At 46.9% G+C, this 25,228-nt stretch overlaps 1 protein-coding gene and 1 non-coding gene across 4 annotated transcripts in view; both read left to right on the top strand.

The window, feature by feature from the left end:
- The window catches only part of MMD (monocyte to macrophage differentiation associated), a 73,764-nt gene that overhangs the window by 46,013 nt on the left and 2,523 nt on the right, over positions 1–25,228 (top strand). The window contains exon 8 of one of the 3 annotated variants that reach the window (XM_027624948.1): positions 17,457–17,718. The exons of 1 other annotated variant lie outside the window; for it this stretch is intronic. In XM_027624948.1, the coding sequence (XP_027480749.1) occupies positions 17,457–17,458 (2 nt within the window). In that variant the 3' untranslated portion in view covers positions 17,459–17,718. Of the gene's footprint in view, positions 1–3,616; positions 4,632–17,456; positions 17,719–25,228 lie in introns of those variants that run through there. One more of the 3 variants, XM_027624947.1, reaches the window with a different exon arrangement.
- LOC113908419 lies at positions 6,263–6,369 on the top strand. The gene has a single exon (XR_003515484.1). It is a non-coding gene; the product is annotated as a U6 spliceosomal RNA (small nuclear RNA).

A 25,228-nucleotide genomic window follows, 5' to 3' on the forward strand; every position in this document is an offset into this window, starting at 1 on the left:
CACCCCTTCCAAAATTCATGGTTTTGCAAATCCAATTTCTAGGCCTCTGACCTATGAGTCCAATGACTTACTTTTTTCTTTTGTTGATTGGCCCTCTCTTGACATCACTTACCTCTTTATGGCTTCTATTTCATGATTTATCAGTGTCATCACTTTTCTCTCTTCATCACATCCGTCTCACAGACTGAACAGTTTCCTACCCCAGCGCCCCCAAGAATGGCCATGGGAAACCACAATGTGGAGCAAACTGCTGTCACTCTAAATGAATAACTCGCTTCGAAAGGGTGCACTGTGATGCCGCGGATTCCTAATGTCTCTCTCTCTATCTGGTGAGCTTGGTCTGCCCCTTCTCTCCCCAGATTTCCTATTCTTGTCTTTCCACTTTGGTGGTTAAAGTAAAAGCCGTCACATAGAAGGGCTGCTGCCAGTTCGATACATGTGCTTGTGTCAGCCTCAGTGTTTGCTTCTGCTCTTGGTTCAACGGAGCAAGTGTCCCCCTCCTCTGCAAGGCCGGCCTCTTCATGTGCACCTGGTCCTCTCTCTCTCTCGAAGGCAATAGCCCTACTATTGCACATCATTAATTGCCCCTTCTTAATTTGATCCATCCCGTCTACACACAAACATCGTGCAAAAGCTTTCATCTTAAAAACTTTACAAACTAGCAAAACTACTCTGATGATCCCACACCCCTGTGGAACTCCACCCTATTCTCTTGATTCCTCACGCTTCCTTCAGACAAACTATCTCCACCTCTCTTCACATTTGCTCGCGCTTTACCCTTGTGCCCATTCTGATCCGGTATCTCCCCTTACTACTCCAAAACGGCTCCTCTCAGAGTCCCTGAGGACTTCTGTCTTCATCCCGCTCTGATTGCTCCTGAGGGGTGCAGCGCAGTCCAGCCTTCCTGACCCCCAGAGCTGACTGGGATCGAAGGAGAATTCTTCTTGGCTTTCTCTTTCCCTGGTTTTCCCTGTTAAATTTCTGCCTGCCCTGCCATTTTGCTTGTATCATGCAGATGGATACCAGTCTCCTTTTGCTTTCCACAAAGATGGCCATTATTTTCAACAATGTTCATCGTCATAGAGTCTTCCATACTTTATCCCAAATAAAGTCAGTCCCCTAAGGCAGAGCTGTGGAGCTTTTCCTCCGAAGGGTGTGCTTTTCCCACTAGGCAGAACCCCTCCACTACTGCACTGGAGCTGGTTCAGAGACCCTCTTTCCCCAGGATGACATCCTGTTCTATGAGGGGGTACCAGGGGAAGGGGAATCCTTTGTCTTCTCAGCTTGCCCTTCCCAGCATGGAATTTCTGCCCTGCAAGGAAGCTAGAGTGTAGGCAAACAGGGCCCCAGTACCACTGACTTACCATGACTGGAGCAGAGCTTCTGCCCTACCAGGGGCTAGATAAAGAAAAGGAGACCCAGTCCTCTTGGCATGCCTATCTAGAATAGAACTTCCACAAAATGGGGCTGGGAACTGAGAAACATCAGCATCCTGCCCCTTCAGAAGTCAAACCACAGCCCCAGACTAGGGTCTAAGGGACATTGGAGCCCTGTGGCTGCACATGACCCAGGCAGAGCTTCCATAACATGGGGCTAGTGGGGAGGACAATGGAGCAGAACAAGGCTCAGATGCCACAGACTTGCGCTGTTCTTAATTGAGATTTTATAGATTTTCCTGAAAGAAGGTTTTCTTTTGCTGTATACCCTTGGGACACTTTCCAGAGACTTTAAGGGATGGCTGTTTAAAATCATTTTCTCAAATTTTTATTTTGCTGGGTAGAAAGTCTCCCAAGTTTATTACTCCATTATTCCAGAAGTCCCATCTTTTAATTCATCTTTGTATACCCACCACAGTGTCTCTGGTCATGTTAGCATCGGGGCTAAGAGCACAAACTCCTTTTAAAAAAAAATTACTCACCTGCTTTAAAAAAAAAAAAATCTCACTTTCGCTAATGCAATTGGAAATAAGACTTTGAGATATTTCGATGTATTTCCAGTTCTCATTGAATGCAGCATTTCAGAAGTTCAGATATTTCTTAAGATTCTTGAAAATACTGGTGCTGTCAAGTCCAAGTTCCCCATACAGGAATTTAATGTGGGCTGTAATCTTTTTGTGAGAATCCTAATCAACTGATGGCCTCTAGGCTGAATATCTAAAGTAATTTGGGGGGCCTGATAGCCTAACCAACTCTCTAATCTGCCTGGATTCAAGTCACTGTTCTGCCACTTGTTAGCTATGTTACTTAGAACAGGTTGTAAAACTCACAGTGGCTCCCTAAGAGGATTGTGGTGGGATGCATGGATTAATGCATGGGAAATAGTTGGCTCAGAGTTAGGCACCCACGGGAGGACAGCCGTCTGTTCATCTTGGTAACCTCTGCATGGTGACAGATTGCCACAAGGGGTCATCAAGAGCCAGGTGTAAAGATGAAGCACTCAAGGGATCTTTGGTTAGGTCATCCCCATGGTTATATTTGTAGGCCAACCAGAACTAGGTATCTTTCCAGACAACAGAAGATAGAAGTTGGAGGCACTTCCTAAACATCACCATACTATTTTCCACCGAAGACAGGAATTCAAGACCCTTCCTAAACATCACTAGGTCATTCCCCCAACTTGAAGCTTTATTGTACAGACACAGGAAGTCTGCTGTCAGGAGAAAAGTCTCATTTGATTTACAAGGTACTATTCCTGTGTGCAAGATAGTGTTCTAGGAGATGGGAGAATGCAGAGGTTCCCTTCAGGAACAATCATAGATATGAAGTGGCTATTTACTTAGTGTGTGCCATGCATCAAGGATCCTAACAGCATAAGGCATCATCCCATTCCTTTCATTCTGATTGAAGAGGGCCCCAGAGGCTCAGCCAAGGGTTTGACCTTTGCTCAGAGGATGACAAAAAGTCAATCGATATTCTGGAGCAAGGAGGAGGGAACTTAATGAAGAAGATATTTAGCATGATTTATTCAGAGTGGAGTGCAGGAAAGAATAGTGAAAGAAAAAGGCAGAGATGCCCTCTGACAAGATTGCAATAGACCAGTGCAAAGCCAAACTTGATGAAAGCAAAAGCTCTTAATAAAACTAAATTTCAGGAGAAAACCCCAGTAGTTAAGAAAATAAAAATGAAGCTGAACCATGAAACAGTGACTGAAGCGGGTGGAAACAGGAGTCTTCACCGACTAGACCTCTCTCTCACCTTCTTACAGTTCCCCAAATGGCAAATTGGATATAGGTTTTCCAAAATCAAATGAGACGCTGGAAGAGCCTTGGGTGTATCTCTATGGAACACAACTTGAAAACAACTGCAACTGTCCAAACAGTAAAGTGGACGGATGAAGACACAGGAGAAAGGATGACTTGAGGATGGAGGGAGATGGGGCGGAAAGATAACCCAGGACCTGACACCACGCTGCGCCCGCCGCCCCCGCTCCATGTCCTTCCTCCATCCCAGCTGCACCCTCCGCCCTCTGTCCGCTGCCTCCTTGCTTCACTTCTGCTTTCATTCACATTCTGTCCAGTGCCTTACACTAGTGTACGTCCAGGGTCTGAGCCCCACTTTGCGCATGAATCTTGGTTCTCATCCTTGGTTATAATTCACATTTGCCTCTCCCTTCCCAGAGACAACCTAGCCTGAGCCAGACTTATCAATGGGAGCCCTGGCCTGGACGCAGGAGGCCACCATTCTTGCCGGCTGCTGTGGAAATTAGGAAGAAGAATGAAGGGGACCTAGCAACAGAGCATGTATGAAGGCAGAACTGATAAAGGAAGGGAAGAAAGGGAAAAGGGTCATTAATAAGCTAATATTTATGAAGTGGTATCTGTGTACCAGGCACATTGCTAAGATGTTCTATACACGTTATCTTAGTAATATGCCCATACTCGTATATAATATACATAGTTGTATCTTCATATATCATATATATTTATACTTATATAAATCTAAGGGCAGTGGGTGGGAATAGGTAAACTGCCACAAAGCACACTCTTGTTGACGAAGATGCAGCCATTTTTCCTGAATAAATACTCTTTGGATTGTTGCAAGACTTTGGTTACTTTCCAGAGTTCGGAAAATGTTGATTCTGATCATTTTTGCCAGTGTTCTCATTGCTTTTGTGGAAGGGTGGATTTTCAGAAGTCTTTGCTCTGTTGTATGCAAACGGGAGCCCCCGGGGCAATGCTTCCCAGGCCCCTGCATCCCACTGCTCACTCGCCCTTGGTTTGTAGTCCTCAGAACCCTGAGTCTTTTTCTTGAACTGCTGGCTACTCCTTCCTGTATCTGATTGTTTTCAAGTAGGTGTAAGGCTTTTCATTTTCACTAATTAAATTTAATTTTCTTGATTTTTGTTGTTGTTCCAAGATGCCAAATAATTTGGAATCCTGGCATCAGTAAGTATGCTTTTGTTTGTTTCATTGGAGTCATAGACAACATTACTGGCCCAAGTCGGAGCACAGACCAGCCTTCTGGGGCTCTGCAGGCTCTCCCCTCCGGGGGACATTTAGTCCATTAACTAGTTTGGGCACTTTTACTTCCAAACTGCGTCTGTAGCATTCCAAAATCTACCAGTAAGACACCTTTTTCTAAAAAGGAAAGTTGGTGGGGCACCTGGGTGGCTCAGTTGTTAAGCATCTCCCTTCGGCTCAGGTCATGATCCCAGGGTCCTGGGATCGAGTTCCGCATTGGGCTCCCTGCTCCGCGGGAAGCCTGCTTCTCCCTCTCCCACTCCCCCTGCTTGTGTTCCCTCTCTCGCTGTCTCTGTCAAATAAATAGTCTTTAAAAAATAATAATAAAAATAAATAAATAAAAAGGAAAGTTGGTTAATTTTACATGATTTATTCACAGCGAATTTTCCCAACTCCTATTATTCACTATTTCTTTACTGTTCACACATCATTTGCTTCTAAAGAATGTTATACTTACTGAAGTACCAAGGATCCATCATTGCCCCTTTTGGAAAAGCGAGGCAACATTTGATCTATCAAATTTCTGGCCCCTTTCCATCCACTCCACACATTTCTCAAAGGACAATAGCAATTGTGTGAGAATTAATCGGCAGCCTTCACTGTCTTGTCCCTGGTGACTGCGGGGCCAGGAAGAGCACAGCTTGAGGGGAGCCAGCTTAGGGGCGGGGGCTCTTCCCCTATGGGCAGCCCAGGCAGCTAATGGATAACTCTAGGCATGATGTGGGAAATCGTCAACACCAGAGTTCCAAACTGCACTCAGAGGGCGGTGATGTGGTTCGGGGCTGGCTTTTTTGGTGATCCATGACAGTGCCACGTCAATAATCAGTGAACTAGGGAGAAGAACCCGGCGTTCCCCACTCCCTGGGAGAGGGGGCTGGTGGGAGCAATAGGGGCTCATAAGGCCCAACTGAGCTGACTGAAACTCTGGGCTAGAGCCTCAGACATAGTGTCCAGGGCAGGAGGCCCCTACTGTGAATTGGGCCAACTGTGTGGGCACACAGAGGACAACGGCCCTAGTAGTCCTCACTGCTGACATGTTTGCTGCCTGTCCCCACAAGTGCCTCAATACGGAGTGGGGCACATTCCCGATTCCAGCTGTGAAGGGCTGGAGAAGGCCGGAGCCACCAAAGAATGCGACTTTTGAGAGTTTGCACGGGACAGTGGAAATAAAGGCCCAGATAGGCTAAATAAATGGCGGTCCAACCACTTGGCAAATTCCTTATTACTGTGAGTTTCAAGTTTCTCACTTACGCAATTAAGCCCTCAGCGCACTAGAGCCCCGGTAAACGGTACTTGGGAATTTTCATTATGCAGGTAGGTTTCCTTCTGGGAGCAGTTCCCCATCCCTACTGCCAGATGGCGCCTGGGAGCAGGGCCGCCGTTTCCAAAGGCTTTTCTTTCCACCCTTTGGGCGCTAGGTAGTTCGTGATCTTCCTCGCTGTCAGTGCTCAGGCTGGCATTTAAAATCCGGTGCTGAACACAGACTTTGTGCTTTTGATCCATCTGCTCCATAAAGAGCTGTGAAACTCAGAAATACCTACTTCTAGCCAGACACCCATTGCTCCAATAGGATTTGTCAGTTGATAAGCCTTTGTGATGTAACCAGGCAATGGGGACACTCAGAAGAAGTCAAACATTTCATTAGGAATCCGATTTTTTTTTTCTTTGCATGCTTATCTCTGTTATAAGTTAGAGATTCTGGAAAGAGTGCAGAGACTCGAAGTTCAGGCCTCGTAGATTTGAATCTCAATATGCTGAGCAACTTTGAGCAAATGATTTGATCTTTCTGAATCCTACTTTCTTGTGCTCGCTTCGGCAGCACATATACTAAAATTGGAACGATACAGAGAAGATTAGCATGGCCCCTGCGCAAGGATGACACGCAAATTCGTGAATCCTACTTTCTTTACCTGTTAATAGTTGTGATAAGAGTAGCTGCGTCTTAGGGTTGTCATGAGAATAAATGAGATAATATGTGTAGGACACGGCGTGAAATCAGGTACAGAGCTAGTGCTCACTAAGTATAAGCAATTATATGTCAAGAGCATGAGCTTTGAAGTCAGTTAGATAAGGATTTGACTCCTGGCTCTTTGATTCAAAAGTTGCATGGTCTTGAATAAGTTATGCAAACTCTGAGCTCCTTGAGAGTTGCCTTGAAAGTTGCAAGATTATTACGGGGCGCCTGGATGGCTCAGTCCTTAAGCGTCTGCCTTTGGCTCAGGTCATGATCCCAGGGTCCTGGGATCGAGCCCCACATCGGGCTCCCTGCTCTGCGGAAAGCTTGCTTCTCCCTCTCCCACTCCCCCTGCTTGTGTTCCCTCTCTCGCTGTGTCTCTCTCTGTCAAATAAATAAAATCTTAAAAAAAAAAGTTGCAAGATTATTATGAAAATTACAGAGCTATATAGACAACGCCTTTTACTTTTTTTTGTAAAGATTTTATTTATTTATTTGAGAGAGAGAGAATGAGAGATAGAGAGCACGAGAGGGAAGAGGGTCAGAGGGAGAAGCAGGCTCCCCGCCGAGCAGGGAGCCCGATGCGGGACTCGATCCCGGGACTCCAGGATCATGGCCTGAGCCGAAGGCAGTCGCTTAACCGACTGAGCCACCCAGGCGCCCACACCTTTTACTTTTTATTTGCATCATGACCCATTTCAGACAGGATTTGAGTTTCCCCACACAAAGCAAAAAGTAATCCAATGACTTTTTTTAAGCAGAAAATAAAATGAGGGTGAAGAAAAAGCAAGGATAGGAAACATGAGGGAAAACAAGAGATAAGGTTAGCCACCCCGATCACATCGTAGGAGTATCCATGTATCCTCGCTAGTGATGAATGGGTCACAAATGTGGCTCTGGGCTTCTTAGCATCCAAGGCAGTAAAGAAAGGAAATATGGTTAGTTAAATGATTCAGAGTGCCAAGATAAATGCAGAGGAGTTCTGAAGAAGAATCTCAGCTATTCCTAGTTCTGAGACTGAAGAGGCTGTAAGTAGCACATGGTGGATACACAATAGATATATAAATGTTAGCTGTCCTTATCCTCAAGCACAGAGGAAAAAGTGAGTCTCGGGATAAAAGCAACATGGAAGAGGTAACTTCTGAGCTGAATAGGACTGAATACAAATTTGCCAGGTGTGGGAGGGGAGTGGGCAGGGAGGGCTGGAGAAGGGAGGGAGTCCCCCGTAAGGGGAGAGTGTGACAGTGGCAGGATCACCCCCACCCATCACTGTAGCTCGAAAGGCAGGGACTCACATGATGGCACATCGGGTGGAGGGGAAGCTCCCATCAGACTGACAGGCACAGGGACTTGTGGTTTGAAAAGCCGGGAAGGAGAGAGGAGGCTTGGTAGCTCAAGCACAGCTGTTTTGGCTTAGAGTCTCTCCCAACTGGACATCTGGTGTTTAATGACAGTCCTCAGAGGGAAGTGAGTTCTCTTTTTTTGAGTGTGTTTTGTTTGGTTCTGTTTTCCTGTGGACCCAGCCTTATGGCTCTTGAAGGAAGAAAACAGCCAGGATGGTTACAGGGAATGTTACTTCTTTTGCCCGGTCTTCTCAGCCACTACGAGCAGGGCTGGAGGCTTCTGTGACTTTGAGTCAGAAAGGGTTTTGGGGCTGTAAAGACCCACAGATTTGTACGGAAATTGTATTCCCATTCCTCCTCTTCTCCCACCACACTGTCAGCTCCTTCTTCCTTCTTCATGTCTTCCAACACATTCTCTGACTCTGTCTCTCTGTCTCTCACTAAGCGGGAGGGGGTGGGATAAACCTGCAGAAATCTGTGTTTCCTTCTGTGTTAGCCACCCAGAGGAGCCTCCAAAGCCCTGCATCCCCTTGGGACTTTGTCCCAAATAAATCTATATGCAAAGACAGAGCTTTGCTGCTTCGAGGTGTTTGTACCCAGGAGGTTGAAAATGAGCTAATTAGTGCTTACAATTAAGTTTGGATCCCTGAACACACAGCTGGTATTACTGCCCTGTTCTTGGTGACAACAGAGTTGTCACTAACTTTCAGGACTTAAATACCCTTTAGACTCTTCCTGGCCCGCCCAGAGGAGGCATAGCGTGATCCCTGCAGCCCAGCTTTGTATCTCTGCAATCATCTGTTTTCTAAGAATTCTCCCCAGGGCCAGTTCTTGGTATGCTTCTGATTATTATCTTTGCACCCTCTGTGTGACGACTGTGACAGAGTCTCCATGTTAGCTGGCTCTGCCCAGCCACGGCGGAAGGGACACAGACTGGGAAAGTCAGACATCCGGGTTCCAGGTATGGATTTTTCTGGGGTCCATGGCTGCCATTATTTTCTCAAAAGGATCTGTGACTCACGAAGGCTAAGAATCCCTGGGCTTGTTGATTTATAAATTCTTAGAACCCAACGAAGAGCAATTCTTCGGCTCTGTGCTTCTGGGAAATGTCATATATTGGGTAACTCAGCAAGTGTCTGCTGACTGCGCACTGCATACCAGCTCCTTTGACATGGTGTAAGGGTGTGAAAGGAGATAAGACCGCTTCCAAGGGGACCCCTATCCCATGGGGAGACCCACCCACAAACAAAGAATCATGGTAAGATGTCTCAAAGGTAATGATGGAGAGGCACACAGGACTTGAGAAACACAGAGCATCCGGAAGTGACCGCACCTTTTCCTCCTTACCTCCAAAGAGCACGTGAACTGCTGAGAAGAGTTTGGGGGTTGGGGGAACTTCCCTTCAGGTTTCCAAAGTGGAGGGCATGCTCCCACCCAGTCCTTCTGCAGGCTCCAGGCTCCTGCTGACCCTCTCTCTCCCGACGGTCTCCACATAGATTCTCTGTCCTTGTGCTGCCAACAAGGTCACTGAGCTCAAGTAGAAATGGGCCTCCTCCTCCTTGAGTGTAACCCTTCCTATGCATGCCTCAGAAGCCCCATTCCCTGCAGGAACCCCAAGACCTTGCTAGCCCCTCTTTTTCTGCCCTCCCTGGCCTCTCTTGGCCCCTTTCATGTCCAGCACTCCAGGACACCAAACCCTGAGTACACTGACAAGGGTGCTATCCCACCAGCATGTTATTCTTGTTCCCGTGTAGACCTTAGCAGCTCCCAGCGACCTTATGGCTCTGTAGGAAGCACTATTAAATGTTAAATCCATTTAAAAAAGAGAAGCAGAGAGGCACCTGGGTGGCTCAGTCAGTTAAGCGTCTGCCTTTGGCTCAGGTCATGATCCCAGGGTCCTGGGATCAAGCCCCAAGTCTGGCTCCCTGCTCAACAGGGAGTCTGCTTCTCCCTCTGCACGCCGCCCCCCCCCCCCCCCGCCCCCGGCTCATGCTCTCTCTGTGTCTTTCTCTCTCAAATAAATAAAATCTAAAGGAAGAAAAGAAGGAAGGCAAGAAGGCAAGCAAGCAAGCAAGAATATTTATGTTGGCACCCAGTGGGTCAGAGGGACAGACGCTGCTCTAAGCCCGGTTCTAGTCCCAATTCCCTTACTCACCATCTGGATGCAAGCTTTTCCATAGAGTTGCTACCCATACTCCAGGCTACCATCACCTCTGCCCTCAACTATTCCACTTAACTCATATATAGGTCCAATAATTCACTCCCCATATGGCAGCCAGAGGGATCTTTTCAAATGTAAATCAGAACATACCACTCCCCTGCTGCAGCTTTCCAAATATTTTCACAGCTCTCAGAATAAAATCCAAACTCCTCGCCAGGTCCTGTAACACCTTCCATGATCTGGCATCTGCCTACCTCTCTAGCCCTGTCCAGGGCCCTTCTCACTCACTAAGCTCACTGATCTTCTGTCTGTCTCCACATCATAGTCAGTTCTGCCTCAGGACCTTTGCCTGTGCCATTTTTGTTAACTGAACTTCTCTTCCCCCCAGGAAAAGCCTAGGTATGGCATTTTCCCCCTTTGATTCAGATCTCAGCTGAAAAGTCACTTTTTTTGCGAGAGGTCCAGGACCTCATCTAAAGTTTCCCTACCCTGCCCCCAGCATGGCCTTTTCATTCTGCCTTTACTCTCTTCATGGTGTTTACTATAATCTGAAATTATCCTGTTTATTTGTTTATTGTTTGTTTCCCCTGACCCACTAAGGAGCCTTGTCTATCTATTTCACTGGGGTATTCCTAGCATCTAGAATATGGTATGGCCCATAATATTCAAATATTTGTTGAATAATTGAATGGGTAATGATGGTAAAGCCATTTAATATATTTGAGCCCCAAATCCCTGGCTACATATCTGATCTTCTATGATCTTTAGAAAACTCTCTTTGGTAGATATTATTATAGCCACTTTATAGTTGAGGAAATAGAAAGTCAGATGGGCTAAATCATTTGCCTAAAATCGTAACTGTGTCCTAAAAGTTTATCCCCTTTGAGATACCAATAAAAATTTGGGGAAGAAAAATTCTCCCTATTCTTCCAAACTTTAAGCTCCACCAAAAAGTTATCCATCCATTGCGGAATGGAATGGTATGGTACTATCTGGTCCACTCAAAAGCAAGGTCTGTGGCCGAGATAGCCGAGCGGGGTGACAGACTCCATTCTTACACATAATTCTTCTGCATTTGATTCATTCTGAGCACACCTACTACATTCAGTCATTCATTTATTTAAACATTGATTCATCACATATGTATGGTTAACAGCCAGCACTAGATAGGTATATGGTAGCTCTAGGAAGGAACCCCTAATTCATGCTAAGTGCACATCTTTGGTCTCCCCTAGAAATAGATGGTCCCCAATAGGGTCTGTTGGCTAAATTGTAATTCTTTTGACTAAATAAGATGAAGCTTATAAAATGCTTATTAGCCAGAGTTGTGGCATAGAGTAGGCACTCGGAATGTTAGTAATGATGATGAGAGTAGAACCTGGACCTCCGTTCTCAGCCAGGCTGCCTAGAAGGAGAGAAAGATATTAAATATTCCTTTGGCATATTTTCCCCTTCCAGATCCATCCCATTAGAAAATCCAGTGCACGTGACTTCCATTTCTTTTTCCTAAATCCACAGCCTGTACAAGCAACTGAAAGTAATAAGCATAACTTAAATGCTATGTCTTTCCTAATTAAAATCCATCCAGAAGGGGATGCCAGAGTTATTTTAGTCCATGTGGCAGAGGAAGTTCCATTATATTAATCCAGGCTTCTTCACAGAGTCCAAGGGGAGACGTGTCCGTGTGTGCGTACTTGTAGCATAAGTTTGGGGGTGCTACCAAGAATGCGTAGTTGGCCCTGAACAGGTTGTGATATGAATTTTCAGAGGAAGCTGTTGATGGAGCCACTGGGACTTGCTTCCTGAGGCTCTTGAGGCTGGTGAGTAAGTCTGGAGTCTGTCTTGGCCCTTGGTGGTGGTTCTGAAGAAACACCCTGGAATGGCTTCTCCATGAGGAGATGCTGGCCCAGCTCTCCCTGTGGAGGCTCCACATGCTTGGCGGCTCTCCTTGGAAACACTGGTTGCCAGAGCAGCTGTGTCAGCCCGGCTTCCCCAGAAAAGACAGGAAAGCAAACAGGGAGCCCTCGGCTAACCCAAGGGCCTCTTTTCAGGGGGCAACTCCCAAGAGCAAACCACGCCAGAAACCAAGTCCAGAGAGAAAGGCAATGGCAATGGCAATGGAAAAAGAAGGCGGAAGGGAAACGGAGGCAGAGAAACTAGGAAGGGCAAGGTTTTGCTTTTCAAGGGCAGGAGGTTGTCTCTGTGTGGGAGGAGAGTTGGCTGCAGTATGAAGACAGTTTGGGGCATGCTTTTCATTTTCAGAGGATTCTTCTTTCCCGTCACCTGGCCCGGAGCCTTTGCTGTAACTGCTCATGGTTTTGAAATACATCTCAGTGTACGTTCTCGTATTGATAAACCTGTTTTCTTCCTAGCAGCCCTTTGGCCGCAGTGCCACTGGAGGGGGGGAGTCGGTTATAGGCCTGAGATGGGGGTGTTTCTGCTCCCCAAATCAAGGTCGAGCCCTGGGGTTTGGAGGGTAGGAGGGGTGAAAAATGTTTAGCATGAATTTAGAAGCACTGCAATGGGAAAATATGATAACTTACCCCTGGGAAATGTAAATGTCTTAGATAGCCCCTGATCAGCCCAGAATGCACCCAGCATGGCACCGGGGCTGAGGAAGGTGTCCAGGTAAGGGGGCCAGAGGTCCGACTTGCAGAGACGTTCAGACTCCAGCTCGGTGCCCGCAGCACACCTGGGAGTTCCTGGGCCTCCAGGAGACGCAGAGGCTGAAAGAAATGAAGGACCTAAGTAGATCTGGAGGGTAGATAAGATGGCTGCAGGGAGTGGGGACCAAACACAAAGCTCCAAAGGACAAGGTGGGACTCTTTCCCACGCAGATGCCCAGTTAACAGTTCAGAGCAGCCCACAGATCAGTGGCGACTTGTGGCCAACTCGGGGAACTGAGACTACCCCCCATTACCGTAGGCTCCTAAGTTCCGCCCCGACCCAGACACAATCTGGAGAAAGAGAAGGTGGAGAGGTATCTCGAGGGAAACTGCCCTGGACGTTTATATCTTCAATTGATTGAATTATTAACCCAAAGAGATCAAGTTGAATGGAAAGGAGGTTTTAAATGGGAAAAGAAGAAATTACACTTAATTGGCCAATTAAGTTTTCTGGGGACTCAAATAAAGATGAAATCAATTATAGATCCTTTTAAGAGCAGCATTCCCCCCCCACCACTGAATTGCAGTGTAAAAATTTTGACCTCTTTATAATCATGACCTCACACAACCGCAAATAGATTTAGAGCATACAAGTTATTTTCACGTACATTATCTTTTTGGAACCTCACATCAAAACAAAATAGATGTTCTTATTCCAACTTTACAGATGCAGAAAACAGAGGCTCAGCGATGCTAGGAGCCTTGTCCAAGTTCAACAACATAGAGGAGGGCTTCTTCCACGCCCATTTCAACTACAAGCTGCAGATTCTCAGTCTGAATAGTGGTTTGCAACCGGGGTCATCTCTGGAGACAATTTTGGTGGTCACGCCGTGGGGTGGGGGGTTGGGGGGGGGCTACCGACATCTGGAGGGGAGAGGCCAGGGGTGATGTGGCACATCCTACGACGTACAGGGTGGCCCTCACAGGAAAGAATTTTCTGGCCTAAAATATCAGTAGTGTGGAGGTGGAGAAACCCTCTCATACAGGGGATTCCAAGGGAGGATATTGTATCTCTCCTTTCACATCATAAAAATGGACAAGGACCCAGAGCCAAGGCGATTACAGTTTAATAGGGAAGACACAACTAATAAACCTTAAATGGCCAGAAACATAGCCTCATAGGAGCTTCACTTCCAAGATGCTGTGAGGGATGGGTGAGGCAAGTCTTGTTGGAGGATTGAGAGGAAATTGTGTTCACCATGGGGGGAGGGGTGCAGGGAGAGGGGGCGGGGGGGCAGAGGAGGGGGTGGGGGAGCACCCAGGGATGTACTCAGAATGGATCATTTTTAGCCTCCTTTCCTCTGTACAACACAATTACTTTAAAACCAATAATAATGGCAGAAAACTGCAAAATTTTTCTCTCCTTGAATATCATACACATAATCATGTCAGTAACAACAAAAAGAATATATGGCAAAAGGAGAATAGTACCAGATTAATACTTTTAAAAATTATATTGAGGTATTTTCTTGTAAAGGATAAAAGCATACACCTGCATGTTTTGTCTGTTGCAATTAATGAAGAATAATATTACAAGGTCTGTTTGTCCCTTAACTTCTGTAAATTTGTCAGTGATTTTGTCAAGATTAGTCTTTGCAAATTCACGTTCAGTAGGTAGATTTGTCAGGGCTATTTTCTTCACTCCCGGTTGATTTTTTTTTTTTTTTTTTTGCCAATTTTAATTCTGAAACTTTCTTTCACACAAAGTAACAGTTTTACAAACAGGAATTTTACTATCTTCATCAGGGCAAGTTTGGCAGAGATACATGAAATATCTCACTTCTCAGTAAATTACAGAAATTGCAGTACTTTCCACGTTTTTGTTTCCCTTCAGGATTTGTCTAACAGCGTTCCAAAGTCTCCACAGTCAAAAATTTCCACTAAAATACCTTCAGCAGAAAATCCATCATAATTCCTATTGTATTTGATAAAAACTGAAAATTTTCTACCATAAAAACAGAGAACATTGACATTATCATTTTAAAAATCACTTCAGGGGCACCTGGGTGGCTCAGTCGGTTAAAAGTCTGCCTTTGGCTCAGGTCATGATCTCCAGGGTCCTCGGATTGAGCCCCGCATCCAGCTCCCCATTCCCGGGGAGTCTCTTCTCCCTCTGCCCCTCCCCTCCACTCGTATTCTCTCTCTCTGGCTCTCTCTCTCTCAAATAAATGAATAAAAATCTTTTTAAAAATAAAATAAAAGTCCCTTCAAACAATGTACCCTGTATTGTCTACCCCCAGGGCTAATCCATCCTGCTCACAGCCCCCCATGCAGCCCTTGGTAAGCATCTGTCCATGGATGCATCATTTAGGGAAAGGATCAATGTGGTAAGGTAGTCTTCGTGGAATCACAGTGTAATGTGCGGGGAAAAATATTTCTCCCCCCAAATTGAGGAATGACTCCTACTTCAGTTATGCTAGGATTTAGAAATCAAACCTGGGGCGCCTGGGTGGCTCAGTTGTTAGGTGTCTGCCTTCAGCTCAGGTCGTGGTCCCAGGGTCCTGGGATCGAGCCCCGCATCGGGCTCCCTGCTCAGCGGGAAGCCTGCTTCTCCCCCTCCCACTCCCCCTGCTTGTGTTCCCTTTTTTTATTTATTTGACAGAGAGAGAGACAACGAGAGAGGGAACACAAGCAGGGGCAGTGGGAGAGGGAGAAGCAGGCTTCCCGCTGAGCAGGGAGCCCGATGCGGGGCTCGATCCCAGGACCCTGGGACCACGACCTGAGCCGAAGGCAGACACCTAACAACTGAGCCACCCAGGCGTCCCGTTTTTTTTTTTTTTTTTTAACTCTGTACAAATAATATAAAAATACAGAAATGCAGGGGTACCTGGGCAGCTCAGTTGGTTAAGCATCCGTCATCAGGTCATGATCTCAAGGTTGTGAGATCGGGACCCGGGTGGGGCTCTGTGCTCAGAGAGGAGTCGACTTGGGATTCTCTGCCCCTCCCCTGTTCACATGTGGCTGTGCGCTTGCACACACTCTCTCTCAAATAAATAAAATCTTTTAAAACATACAGGAATGCATTCAAGAATAAGGATTATACATTGCATTTGTTAGAATTAGGTTTGGTTGCAATCCATAACCTAATCTCTGCCCTCAAAGATGCTGACATCTTAAGTTGTGGACAAAGGTATCATCATAGGGAGTTAGTCATCGCAAGAAAGGGGTGGATGGAGAGCAAGAAAGGGGTGGATGGTGAGCTTGGGTTGGAACTGGGGTGGGGTTCAGGGGAGGGAGTGGGTGCTTCCAACCAGGAGCCTAGAGATTTCATGGGAAAAGTGACATGTCAAGTTGTCTTGAAGAATGGGTAGCATTTGGACACTTAAAAACCTGTAAGACAGTACGCTGAGGGAGTCAGGCTCTTCATGCCTCCACTTATCCATTAGCAAAGCAAGGATCAGATCACCTTTGCCCCTTGGGTCCACATGGAAAACAGCAAAAGAGAGACAGGGTGTTTGCTCTGCTGAAGGAGGGGTCACTATCCTTGTATTTCGCTGTGTGTGACATTCAGCAAGTCACTTTCCTTCCCTGGACAATGTTCTTGTCTGAAAAATGAAAAGGATTTGCCAGACGAAATATCTCTAAGGCATCCTCTGACTCAGACATTACTGTGTGATCCTACAAGTGCCTCGGGGTGGATTTCTGCCAATGGGAACAGGACTTCCTGTTCACACAGACACGTTGGTGAATGGGGATTGCTTAAGAGAGTCAACCTTGGTGTTTGCAAGTCACAGTCAGGGGGCCGGGAAGTCTGGGCTTCTGCTGTCCCATCCAGCTGCCTGGAGCCTTGAATCTCCACCCTTGATTTTCCTACGGTCTTTCCCACCTGGCTTCCACATCCACCCACTCACAAGCCCCCTCCACTACCACACCCAGGAGGGAGAGAGGGGGAGGGGTGAGGCAGGAAGAGCATGGCCGTCTTGGTGCACAAATAGCTCCAATCCAGGCTTCCCACTGAGAACTGTGAGACCAAGGGAAGGCTCATCTTTCTGGTCCCCCACCTCCTCTCTGCTTTTAAGTTGCTTTTCCTCTATTTTGGAGATTCATCTTCTTTCAGAGGAAAGAAAGGCACTTTGGTCTTTTAAGGGTACCTTTTCATGAGGCTTTGGTATGCGTCCACAGCCCTCAGTAGTTCGGGGGAAGCAGCAGGGGGCCGGGGAAGCTGAAAGGAGGGTGAAGAGATTTCTACAAGGCCTCCTGCCCCGACAGGAAGTAGGGAGGGTGGAGGACAGGGAGGGGCATCTTCGGGCTGTCCAGGGAGCCTTGTCAAAGGACACTCATTTGCTACCCTTCAAAGCTGTGGGCCGAAGAGATAGGAAGAGGAGAATAAGGTTATGGGTGGGGAAGATTCTTCTTAGGAAAGGCAGTCCTATCTCGGGTGAAAGTCAGCGGGGTCCTGGTTTCTCCCTCACCAATGACCTTTGATCTCAGAGGTGGTGGGTGGAGAAGCACCAGCGTGCAGGCTGGGGAGTCAGCCCCCTGGCCAAGGCATTTATTATTTTCTTATTTATTCAGAATTCATTACTTCGAGCTGAGGAAGTTGGGGTGTGTTTGTAGGGCACTGAAGAGACAGGCGGTGGGCCGAGGTCAGCACATGCCCCCTGAGGGAATGGAGGGACGTCAAAATATACTTTGGCAGCACAGATTGCCCCCCTGCTGTCTGAATTTGGACAAGACTTGCTCTGGCTAACCCTCAGTTTCCTCATTTATTCTACCCTGAGCACCTCGCAGGGGTGCTGCAAGGGCTGAGGTGAGGAACAGGTGAGGGAACATTCCACTGTGCAAGGGTGTTCAGGCATGGCGGGACCCCCATCCTGTGGGAGTGTGTCCTCCTCTAGTGAGACGTTCATGAGGATGTCTTTCCTTCCTCTAGAGCACCTCTCAAGCCTCCGGACGCTGCCCGAGGGACAGGACAGGAAGGAAACATGGATTGTAACTGCACCCTGGGGACTCCTGCTGGAAGCCCATCTTCACTAACCCCCAGGACAACCTCACAGCCCCCACCCGGCTCTTCACATCCTGGGATTTATTTTCAGTCGTGGGTTCAGAATTTCTAGCTGGAAGTGGGTTTGGGGGCTGCAATCTATCTGAGTGGTAGGGTTGCATCTAGAAGAACTTGAAGCCATGTTAGTAAAGTAAGCATCCTGGGGTTACGTAAGCACACGCAAATTTGGGGAGGCTTTCACAAATTAGTGATTATGGGATTCAAAAGTCCATGATGCTCCTCCACTCTTATCAGTTTATCTGAGTGACGATTAAAGATGGATGGGATATGGTTCTTAGGCGCAAGGCTGATGTTACTGCATGAGCAATAGACAGCAGTTTGCAAACCTAGGGTGGACTCCAGTCTCTACCAACAAATGTCAGATTCCTCATCTTAAAATAAGGGTAGTAGATGCGAATTCCCCGAGATTCCTTTCTCAATCCACTCCCTCTCCTGTAATATGTCATGGTGGAAACTCTACAAGTAAATCTAACCTCAGGGATTAGAGCGCCAAATGCCTCAGCATGTTGTGTTATTCATTTGACTTTCAAAGGCCAGAGAGAGGACATGAATCCTGGGCCACTCCCAGGAGCTTATTTATCTCCTGCAAGGTCAAGGTAGAAGGGGGTTGGGCAGTGTGAGGGAACGAACTAATACTTGTTGAGTATCTAATATTCCAGGTTGCTAGGTGCTTTATATATCTTATTGTGTTTAATGCAACCAACACTGAGATGGCATTAGATGACCCCAAGGCTCAGAAAGACTAAGTATAACGTTACCAGCTAAAAAGGGCTTCTCCGTAGTGAGTGCTTGATGAGTATTTGTTTCTTGAATAAGTGAATGCCAGGGCTTGAACCCAGGTTTGACTTAGCTCCAAAACCTGTACTATTTCCAGGCTGCATCCTCAAGCCCAACTTAGGAACATAGTGACTGACCTGCAAATGCCGCACATCTCTGGTGAGAGCTTGGTCTAAAAAGACAGCATTTAGAGGCGCCTGGGTGGCTTAGTCGGTTAAGTGTCTGCCTTCGGCTCGGGTCGTGGTCCCAGGGTCCTGGAATCCGGTCCCGCGTCAGGGCTCCCTGCTCAGCAGGAAGTCTGCTTCTCCCTCTGCCGCTCCCCCTGCTCATGCTCTCTCTCTCAAATAAATAAATTTTAAAAAAGATGGCATTTAGGAGAAACTCTTCTGAGACCTTGCACCAAACCACCAGCAGTGACTTGAGTGCTCCTGCCATGCTAATGAAGCGGTCTGCAAAGCACTTTGGTTGATTCCAACCAAAGGAAATTTTAAAAAAGCTAGTGTCTTGTGGCACCCATGGTTGCAAGAAACAGAAGCCTACTCAAATTAGCCCAATAAAAGGTGTGGTGGTGGTGGTAGTGGAAATATTTATAATGCTGGAGATCACACTGAATCCAAGGGAGGCTGAACAATTAAACATCAAGAAGGGCAGGAATCAGAGAGGCCCAAGGACTTTGTAGGATTGCAAAGACTTTTACTCATTTGCATGCCCTCCTCCACTGATTTATTCAGTCCCTCCAGGGTTGTTTAGAGGAGTGTTTTGCAAGCTGCAGCATGCACAGGCATCACCTGGAGATCTTGTTAAAATGCAGATTCTGATTCGGTGTGTCTGGGGTGGGACCCAAAAAGTCCACGTTTCTAACAGGCTCCCAGGTGACACTGCTGCTGCTGATGTATGACCCCCACTTTGAGGGTAGCAAGAACTTAGGTCACTGAGTCACAAGCTGCAGTTGGAATCACCTGAGAAATTTTTTTTTAACCTTGACGCCTGAATTCTACCCTTCCCAGCAGATTTGGATACAATCGGTTTGAAGTATGACCTGAGAATTAGGATTTTTTTTAAGCCCCCCCCCCCAGGTGATTCAAATGAGTAGCAAAGTTTGATTTGATGGAGCCGCTTCTCTGAGGTCAGGTATCCCTCCTGTTCAGGCAGCTGTGGAGGGATATGGGGCCCTATAAAGTACAAGCATGTCGGCCACACTCGGGACTGTATAAGGCCAATGGGCAAGGATCAGCATAATCCAGAACAATAAATGACTTGGAGTCCAAAAAGTGTGTGTACAAATTCTGGCATTCCCGTTTTCTAATTGGATGCTCTGCTCCAGAAAGTCTGGGTTCAGAACTCTTTAAGCTTTAGAGTGATTTTTATTTTTTTTTTTTAAGTGAAAAGTGGAAGCTATGCTTTCTGATCCACATCCCCCTCGGGTCTTTCGAGGCGCAGTGTAGTGTTGTTCAACCAGGGGGCACAGGGGAGAATAAACTGGAGAGAGATTCGGGGCCGCCTGAGTGGCTCAGTCGTTAAGGGTCTGCCTTCGGCTCAGGTCATGGTCCCGGGGTCCTGGGATCGAGCCCCGCATGGGGCTCCCTGCTCCGCCGGAAGCCCGCTTCTCCCTCTGCCACTCCTCCTGCTTGTGTTCCCTCTCTCGCTGTGTCTCTCTCTCTCTCTCTGTCAAATAAATAAATACAAAATCTTAACAAACAAAAACAAAACAAAACTGGGAGAGCTTTCTAAGGAGGACAGGCTGGCCTTCCACGCAGAATTCTGCAAGTCTCAGGGTGGTGCAGGCATGGGTATTTTTACAAGCTCCCCCAGATGATCCTTCTGTGCATCCCTGGCCGTGAACCATTGATCAACTGAGATCATGTCATGAAACCTTCGAGCTGTCCTTGACTCTTCTACCAAACCCCATGGATTCCAGCTCCCTAAATAGCTCCTGAATCTATCCATCCATCTCATCCCTAGAGCCTTGTTCAGAGACTAACGTAGAAAGTTCCCTCAGCCTCCAACTCTTCCTAATTCCCTGCAATCCATCTTCTGAGTAGCTGCCAGGATCATCTTTCTAATACAGGAACTGCTTATGTCATTCTCCCGATCAGGATAAAGTCCAAAGGCCTTAAAGTAGCATGCAAGGACATTCATGGTCTGGCCATACCTCGTTTCCTGTCACCCCCCCCCCCGTACCCCACACTCCAACAGTCCTCGCTCCCAGGAGAGTTCTGTCCTCTCAGCCTCTGTGGTGCTACTTGGAATGTCCCTCCCATCTTTTCCTGACAAGCTTCTGCTTTTCTTCTCCCTGCTCCACTGTCCCCTTCCCTGCAGAGCTCTCCCACACCCATCCTGCTCACCATCAGAGGTGGAGGGAGGCTTAGGGCCACTTCTGTTTTATGAATCTTAGGGTATATTTCAAAAGATGAAGAAGTGCCCAAAGAAAGTTACTCAAAAAGTTATCATTCTATCTCTGTGAATATATATTCATTTAGTGACAAATCAAACATCTTAATTTGAGGCCCTTCAAAAATGTAAGACATGGCCGAATGACCAGAATGAAAATGCATCCACTAAAATATGCAATATAGGGTCCAACTCTGTTGTAGCACATCACCTGTGAAATCAAATCAAGCAACATTTATTAACAATCACTATGATTATTACAAAAAGCGAGTATTTGTTGAATTCCTATACACTCTGAACACGTTCTCACTTAATCCTAGTAACAACCCTACAGGGAGAGGACTGTGATGCCCATTTTACAGATAAAATTCAGGGTGACTTGGTGAATTGTCCATGTCACATGGATGGTGAGTAATGGATCTGGGATTCCAGTCCAGGCTCGCCTGGCCCCCGCTCACTGTCCCAACCACGGCAACTGCCTTCTGCCTTTGCAGAGCACTGAACTGAAACCATGGAGTGGAGTGGTGTAGAACACAAACACTTTCTGCCTGGGTTTAAATTCTGCTGACTTCCTTTCTTGAGCCTGTTCTTCACCTGCAAAACAGGGATAATAATACTACCTATTTCATAGCATAAGGATTAAATGAGATGTGGCAGGTTGAGGGTTTAGGACTCAGTGACTGACAGCTTTTCCTATTGTTTCCTGGCACTGAGCCAGGCTTTGCAGGATGAAAAGGAGCTAGAGAGAGGAGGCTTTGGACCCAAGTCCTCACTGACTCAAAGCCCAGAGAGGCGGAGGAATCTTGCCACTGTCTTCACTCGGGTCTTTCTTCTCTAAAAGGTCCTTTTGATTTATTAGCAAGAAGCCATCTCCCGACTACAAAGGCAAGATTTCAATAATTTTCACCCAGTTCCTGGCTAAAGATGCCCAAAGAGACTTCTAAGCCAGTGATTTTCAAAGAGGGAACTTAATTCATATGCTTTGAAGAGGGGGGCTTGATGGTTGGGCACTTTGTTATATTTTAAGTATGAATGGACGAGCCATCCCACATGGGCAGCATGTGATGGGCCCCGGGGACTGGGCACTTGTGAATGACGGGTCTTCCTATCGGTTCCTGCCATGTTAGAGGCCAAAGCCTCTCCAGGCATGGGGAGGCAGTCCTCTCCCCTAAGAGATGTGAATGCCAAATATAAAATTGGTCACCCAAAGAGAATCTTAAGGTCATTGTGCCTACTCCCCTGAGAGAGGAGAAAGGTGTTTGATGATGAAAGTAGAGGGCGCCTGGGTGGCTCAGTCGCTTAAGCGTCTGCATTCGGCTCAGGTCATGATCCCGGGGTCCTGGGATCGAGCCCCGCATCGGGCTCCCTGCTCAGCGGGAAGCCTGCTTCTCCCTCTGCCTCCACCTCTATCCCTTCCCCCTCCCCTCCCCACCCCACCCCCGCTAGTGCTTCTTTTTTTTTTTTAAAGATTTTATTTATTTACTTGACAGAGAGAGAGAGAGAGAGACAGCGAGAGAGGGAACACAAGCAGGGGGAGTGGGAGAGGGAGAAGCAGGCTTCCCGCTGAGCAGGGAGCCTGATGCGGGCCTCGATCCCAGGACCCCAGGATCATGGCCTGAGCCGAAGGCAGACGCTTAACGACTGAGCCACCCAGGCGCCCCTCAAATAAAAATCTTAAATAAAAAAAAATAGAAAAGTAGAGCTGAACCCTCACTTGTAACTGCTCCATCTAAATGGGAAGATGCCTCAGAGTGGATGGATGCCCACCGACCTGTGTACAAAGCGATGATGTCTCAGGGATGTCAGAATGTGAAGCCACATCTGTGTAGCCTATCACTCATTCCCACACCTCCGGCTACCTGCTCCTTCTTCTGAGCAGGAGAATTGTTTTCTGTCCTCTTGGAAGGAACAAATGGTCTGAGATAGTGAATTGGGAAAATTGCTCCCGGCCCATGCTCCCCTCCCCGAGCCCCCATGGCAGATACTTGTTGAGGGCCTATTATGTGCCAGACACTATGCATTTGTTATGAAGTCATCCCTGCAACCCTCGGAGGTGGAGAATATACCTTCATTTCACAGATGAGGAGATTTGGTTTAAATAATGCTTAGTGCTGCGCAAGGTCATATGCCTGCTGATTGACAGATTGGAATCACCGAGCTCCTCACCACAGAGCCCCCTCCCCTCATGCCCAAGATGCTGAGCTCCTTGGCCTGGGCTGCAGCGCACGCAGGGCCAGTGTGTGGAGCTCCCCAGGTGAGTCTGATGGGCTGCCAGGGCCGGGCACCACTGCACTGCGTCGGCCCTGCTAGAAATCCATAAATGGGGTTTTTATTCCATCTTGCATCACAGGTTCCCTGGGGGAGTGGGGAAAGCCGTGACTCTCCCCTATAGAAACATACGTTTATACACAAAAAGTTGCATACAATTTCAGGTAATTATGGAAATTCTGAAGCTTCTGCATGGATCCTCCAAGAGTCATGGACTCAAATTAAGGTCAAGTCTGTAAATCCTTGCTTCCAACTCCTTGGCCACACATGGGAGTTAGCTGGAAGCCCTTCAACAATTCATTTTCTTCCTACTGACTCAGAGATTGCTGGATCTGTAGTCCTAGGATATGTTCCCGGTCGATTCTCATACATCCAACCAATCTTTGGACTGGTTTTGGGGAAGAAGCTCTCTAAATGATGCCCATCCAATGGAACAGAATTCATTTCTGTCACCTCTACCCATATAATGTTAGAAAGTTGCTTAACCTCCCAAACCTTCTCTCTTCTCTTCCATAAAATGGGAATAACAATAGCCCCCACCTCATAGAGTTCATATGGGATTAAATCAAATATTCCACGTAAGTGTTTATCATAGTGCCTGGCACAGAAAGTACTGAATAAATAGTAATGTATCACTGATTACACAGTAGTATTATTTATCATCAATGTAATTAATCTCTGTAAATGGTCTCTTGGTGATAGGATTGGGAACAGAATCTAATTTCTAGTAGACTGTCAACAAAAATACATGAAAGAAAGGAAAAAATTCAAAGTTTATTAAGCATTAAGAATAACAGACAAAGGTTTGGACTTAACAGCATGAACACCACCAATATCATGGTGTACAATTAAAATGACCTCACGTGAATTTGTACCTGTTTAACAGATGCAACGTTTGTGGTGTTGCCAAAAGGATGATGGTTATGGTTATTGTTACGTTTAGTAAGGTGCTCCCAAATTAAAGATGTTATGATTTGACTTATTCACACACACACACACACACACACACACACACACACTCCTCTACACACACTTGGCCCTCTCCAAAATGTACTGATTTCAGTTGCCAAGTCCAATTCAATCAAGATCTAGGATAAGGTTTTGCTCATTTTTAAAATGACATTATTAATTGTAGAGAAAACCTGAAGGAGACCGCGGTGTTTCCAGGGAGGCCCAGGAGCCCTCGGCATGAAGCTAGCACCCTGGGAGCCGAAGAGGTCTACCACATACACGGTCTCCCATCACCTGCATCTTGCTGACCCCGGGTTAAATCCCAGCCTTTGCACTCTACTCAGGCAAGCAGGCCAAGCCAGCCTGCTTTGGGATTACTCTGATTAACTCTCTTAAAGTGTGAGTTTTCCTAAAAGGAACATTGGAGGGGGTGGGGTGGATTAGATAAACTACTAGAAAAAAAAAACAAGCAGAACTCTGCAAGTTATGGAATGCCCCCCCCCCCCCCAGGGGGGGGGCGAGGAGCTCCACCTAGAATTCTTTTTGACTCTTCCAAAATCACCCAAGACCTTTTAAATACACACTTAGAATTATTTTGTGTTCCCTCACAAAACCGGTGACGATTCACAGGAGGAACCTGTGCGTTATCTAGTACAGCACCCTAGCCACCCAAATCCCCTCCGCACTCTCCAGGAACCAGAGGTCGTTCTGCTTTGTGGGATGGCTTCAGAGAGGCCTGTCGCACTGGAAGATGAAAGGCCCATCACAGCCTCGCCCATTGGGTGTTTTGAATGGTCAGAAGGTGGCCAGTGTCTCAAAAGGAGGAAACGATCACGACAGCCCTTGCAACCCCTCCCTATAGCCTCAAGGGGCCTGAGCAGCAGGCGAGGCCAGGCTGATGGGTTTTCACCTTCCTCTGCAAGTCTAGTCCACAGGAACGACAGCATGACCTTGTCAGGAAGTCCTGGGCGGCTCCTTCCAAATTGTGTGTAAATGATGTTGGCATGATATGATTTGGATTCATTTTTAATGGCCAAGTAATTAATCTCCAAAAGATACTTAGGATGAAAAGGTGAAGAATGACAACAGGACTTTTAATAGCTGCAGTCTGCAGAACTCATTTGACCCTGGTTGATCCAGAGTCATTCCAGATAGGGCCATGACTGCCCACGCCATTTAGCAGAACTGCCTTATTTACTAGTTAATTGCCCTAGAAAGAAAGCAGGGAGTCCAGGAATGAGTGTTCATGTGTG

This window comes from Zalophus californianus, chromosome 16 (assembly GCF_009762305.2).
Source record: "Zalophus californianus isolate mZalCal1 chromosome 16, mZalCal1.pri.v2, whole genome shotgun sequence".
NCBI classification, from domain to species: Eukaryota; Metazoa; Chordata; class Mammalia; order Carnivora; family Otariidae; genus Zalophus; species Zalophus californianus.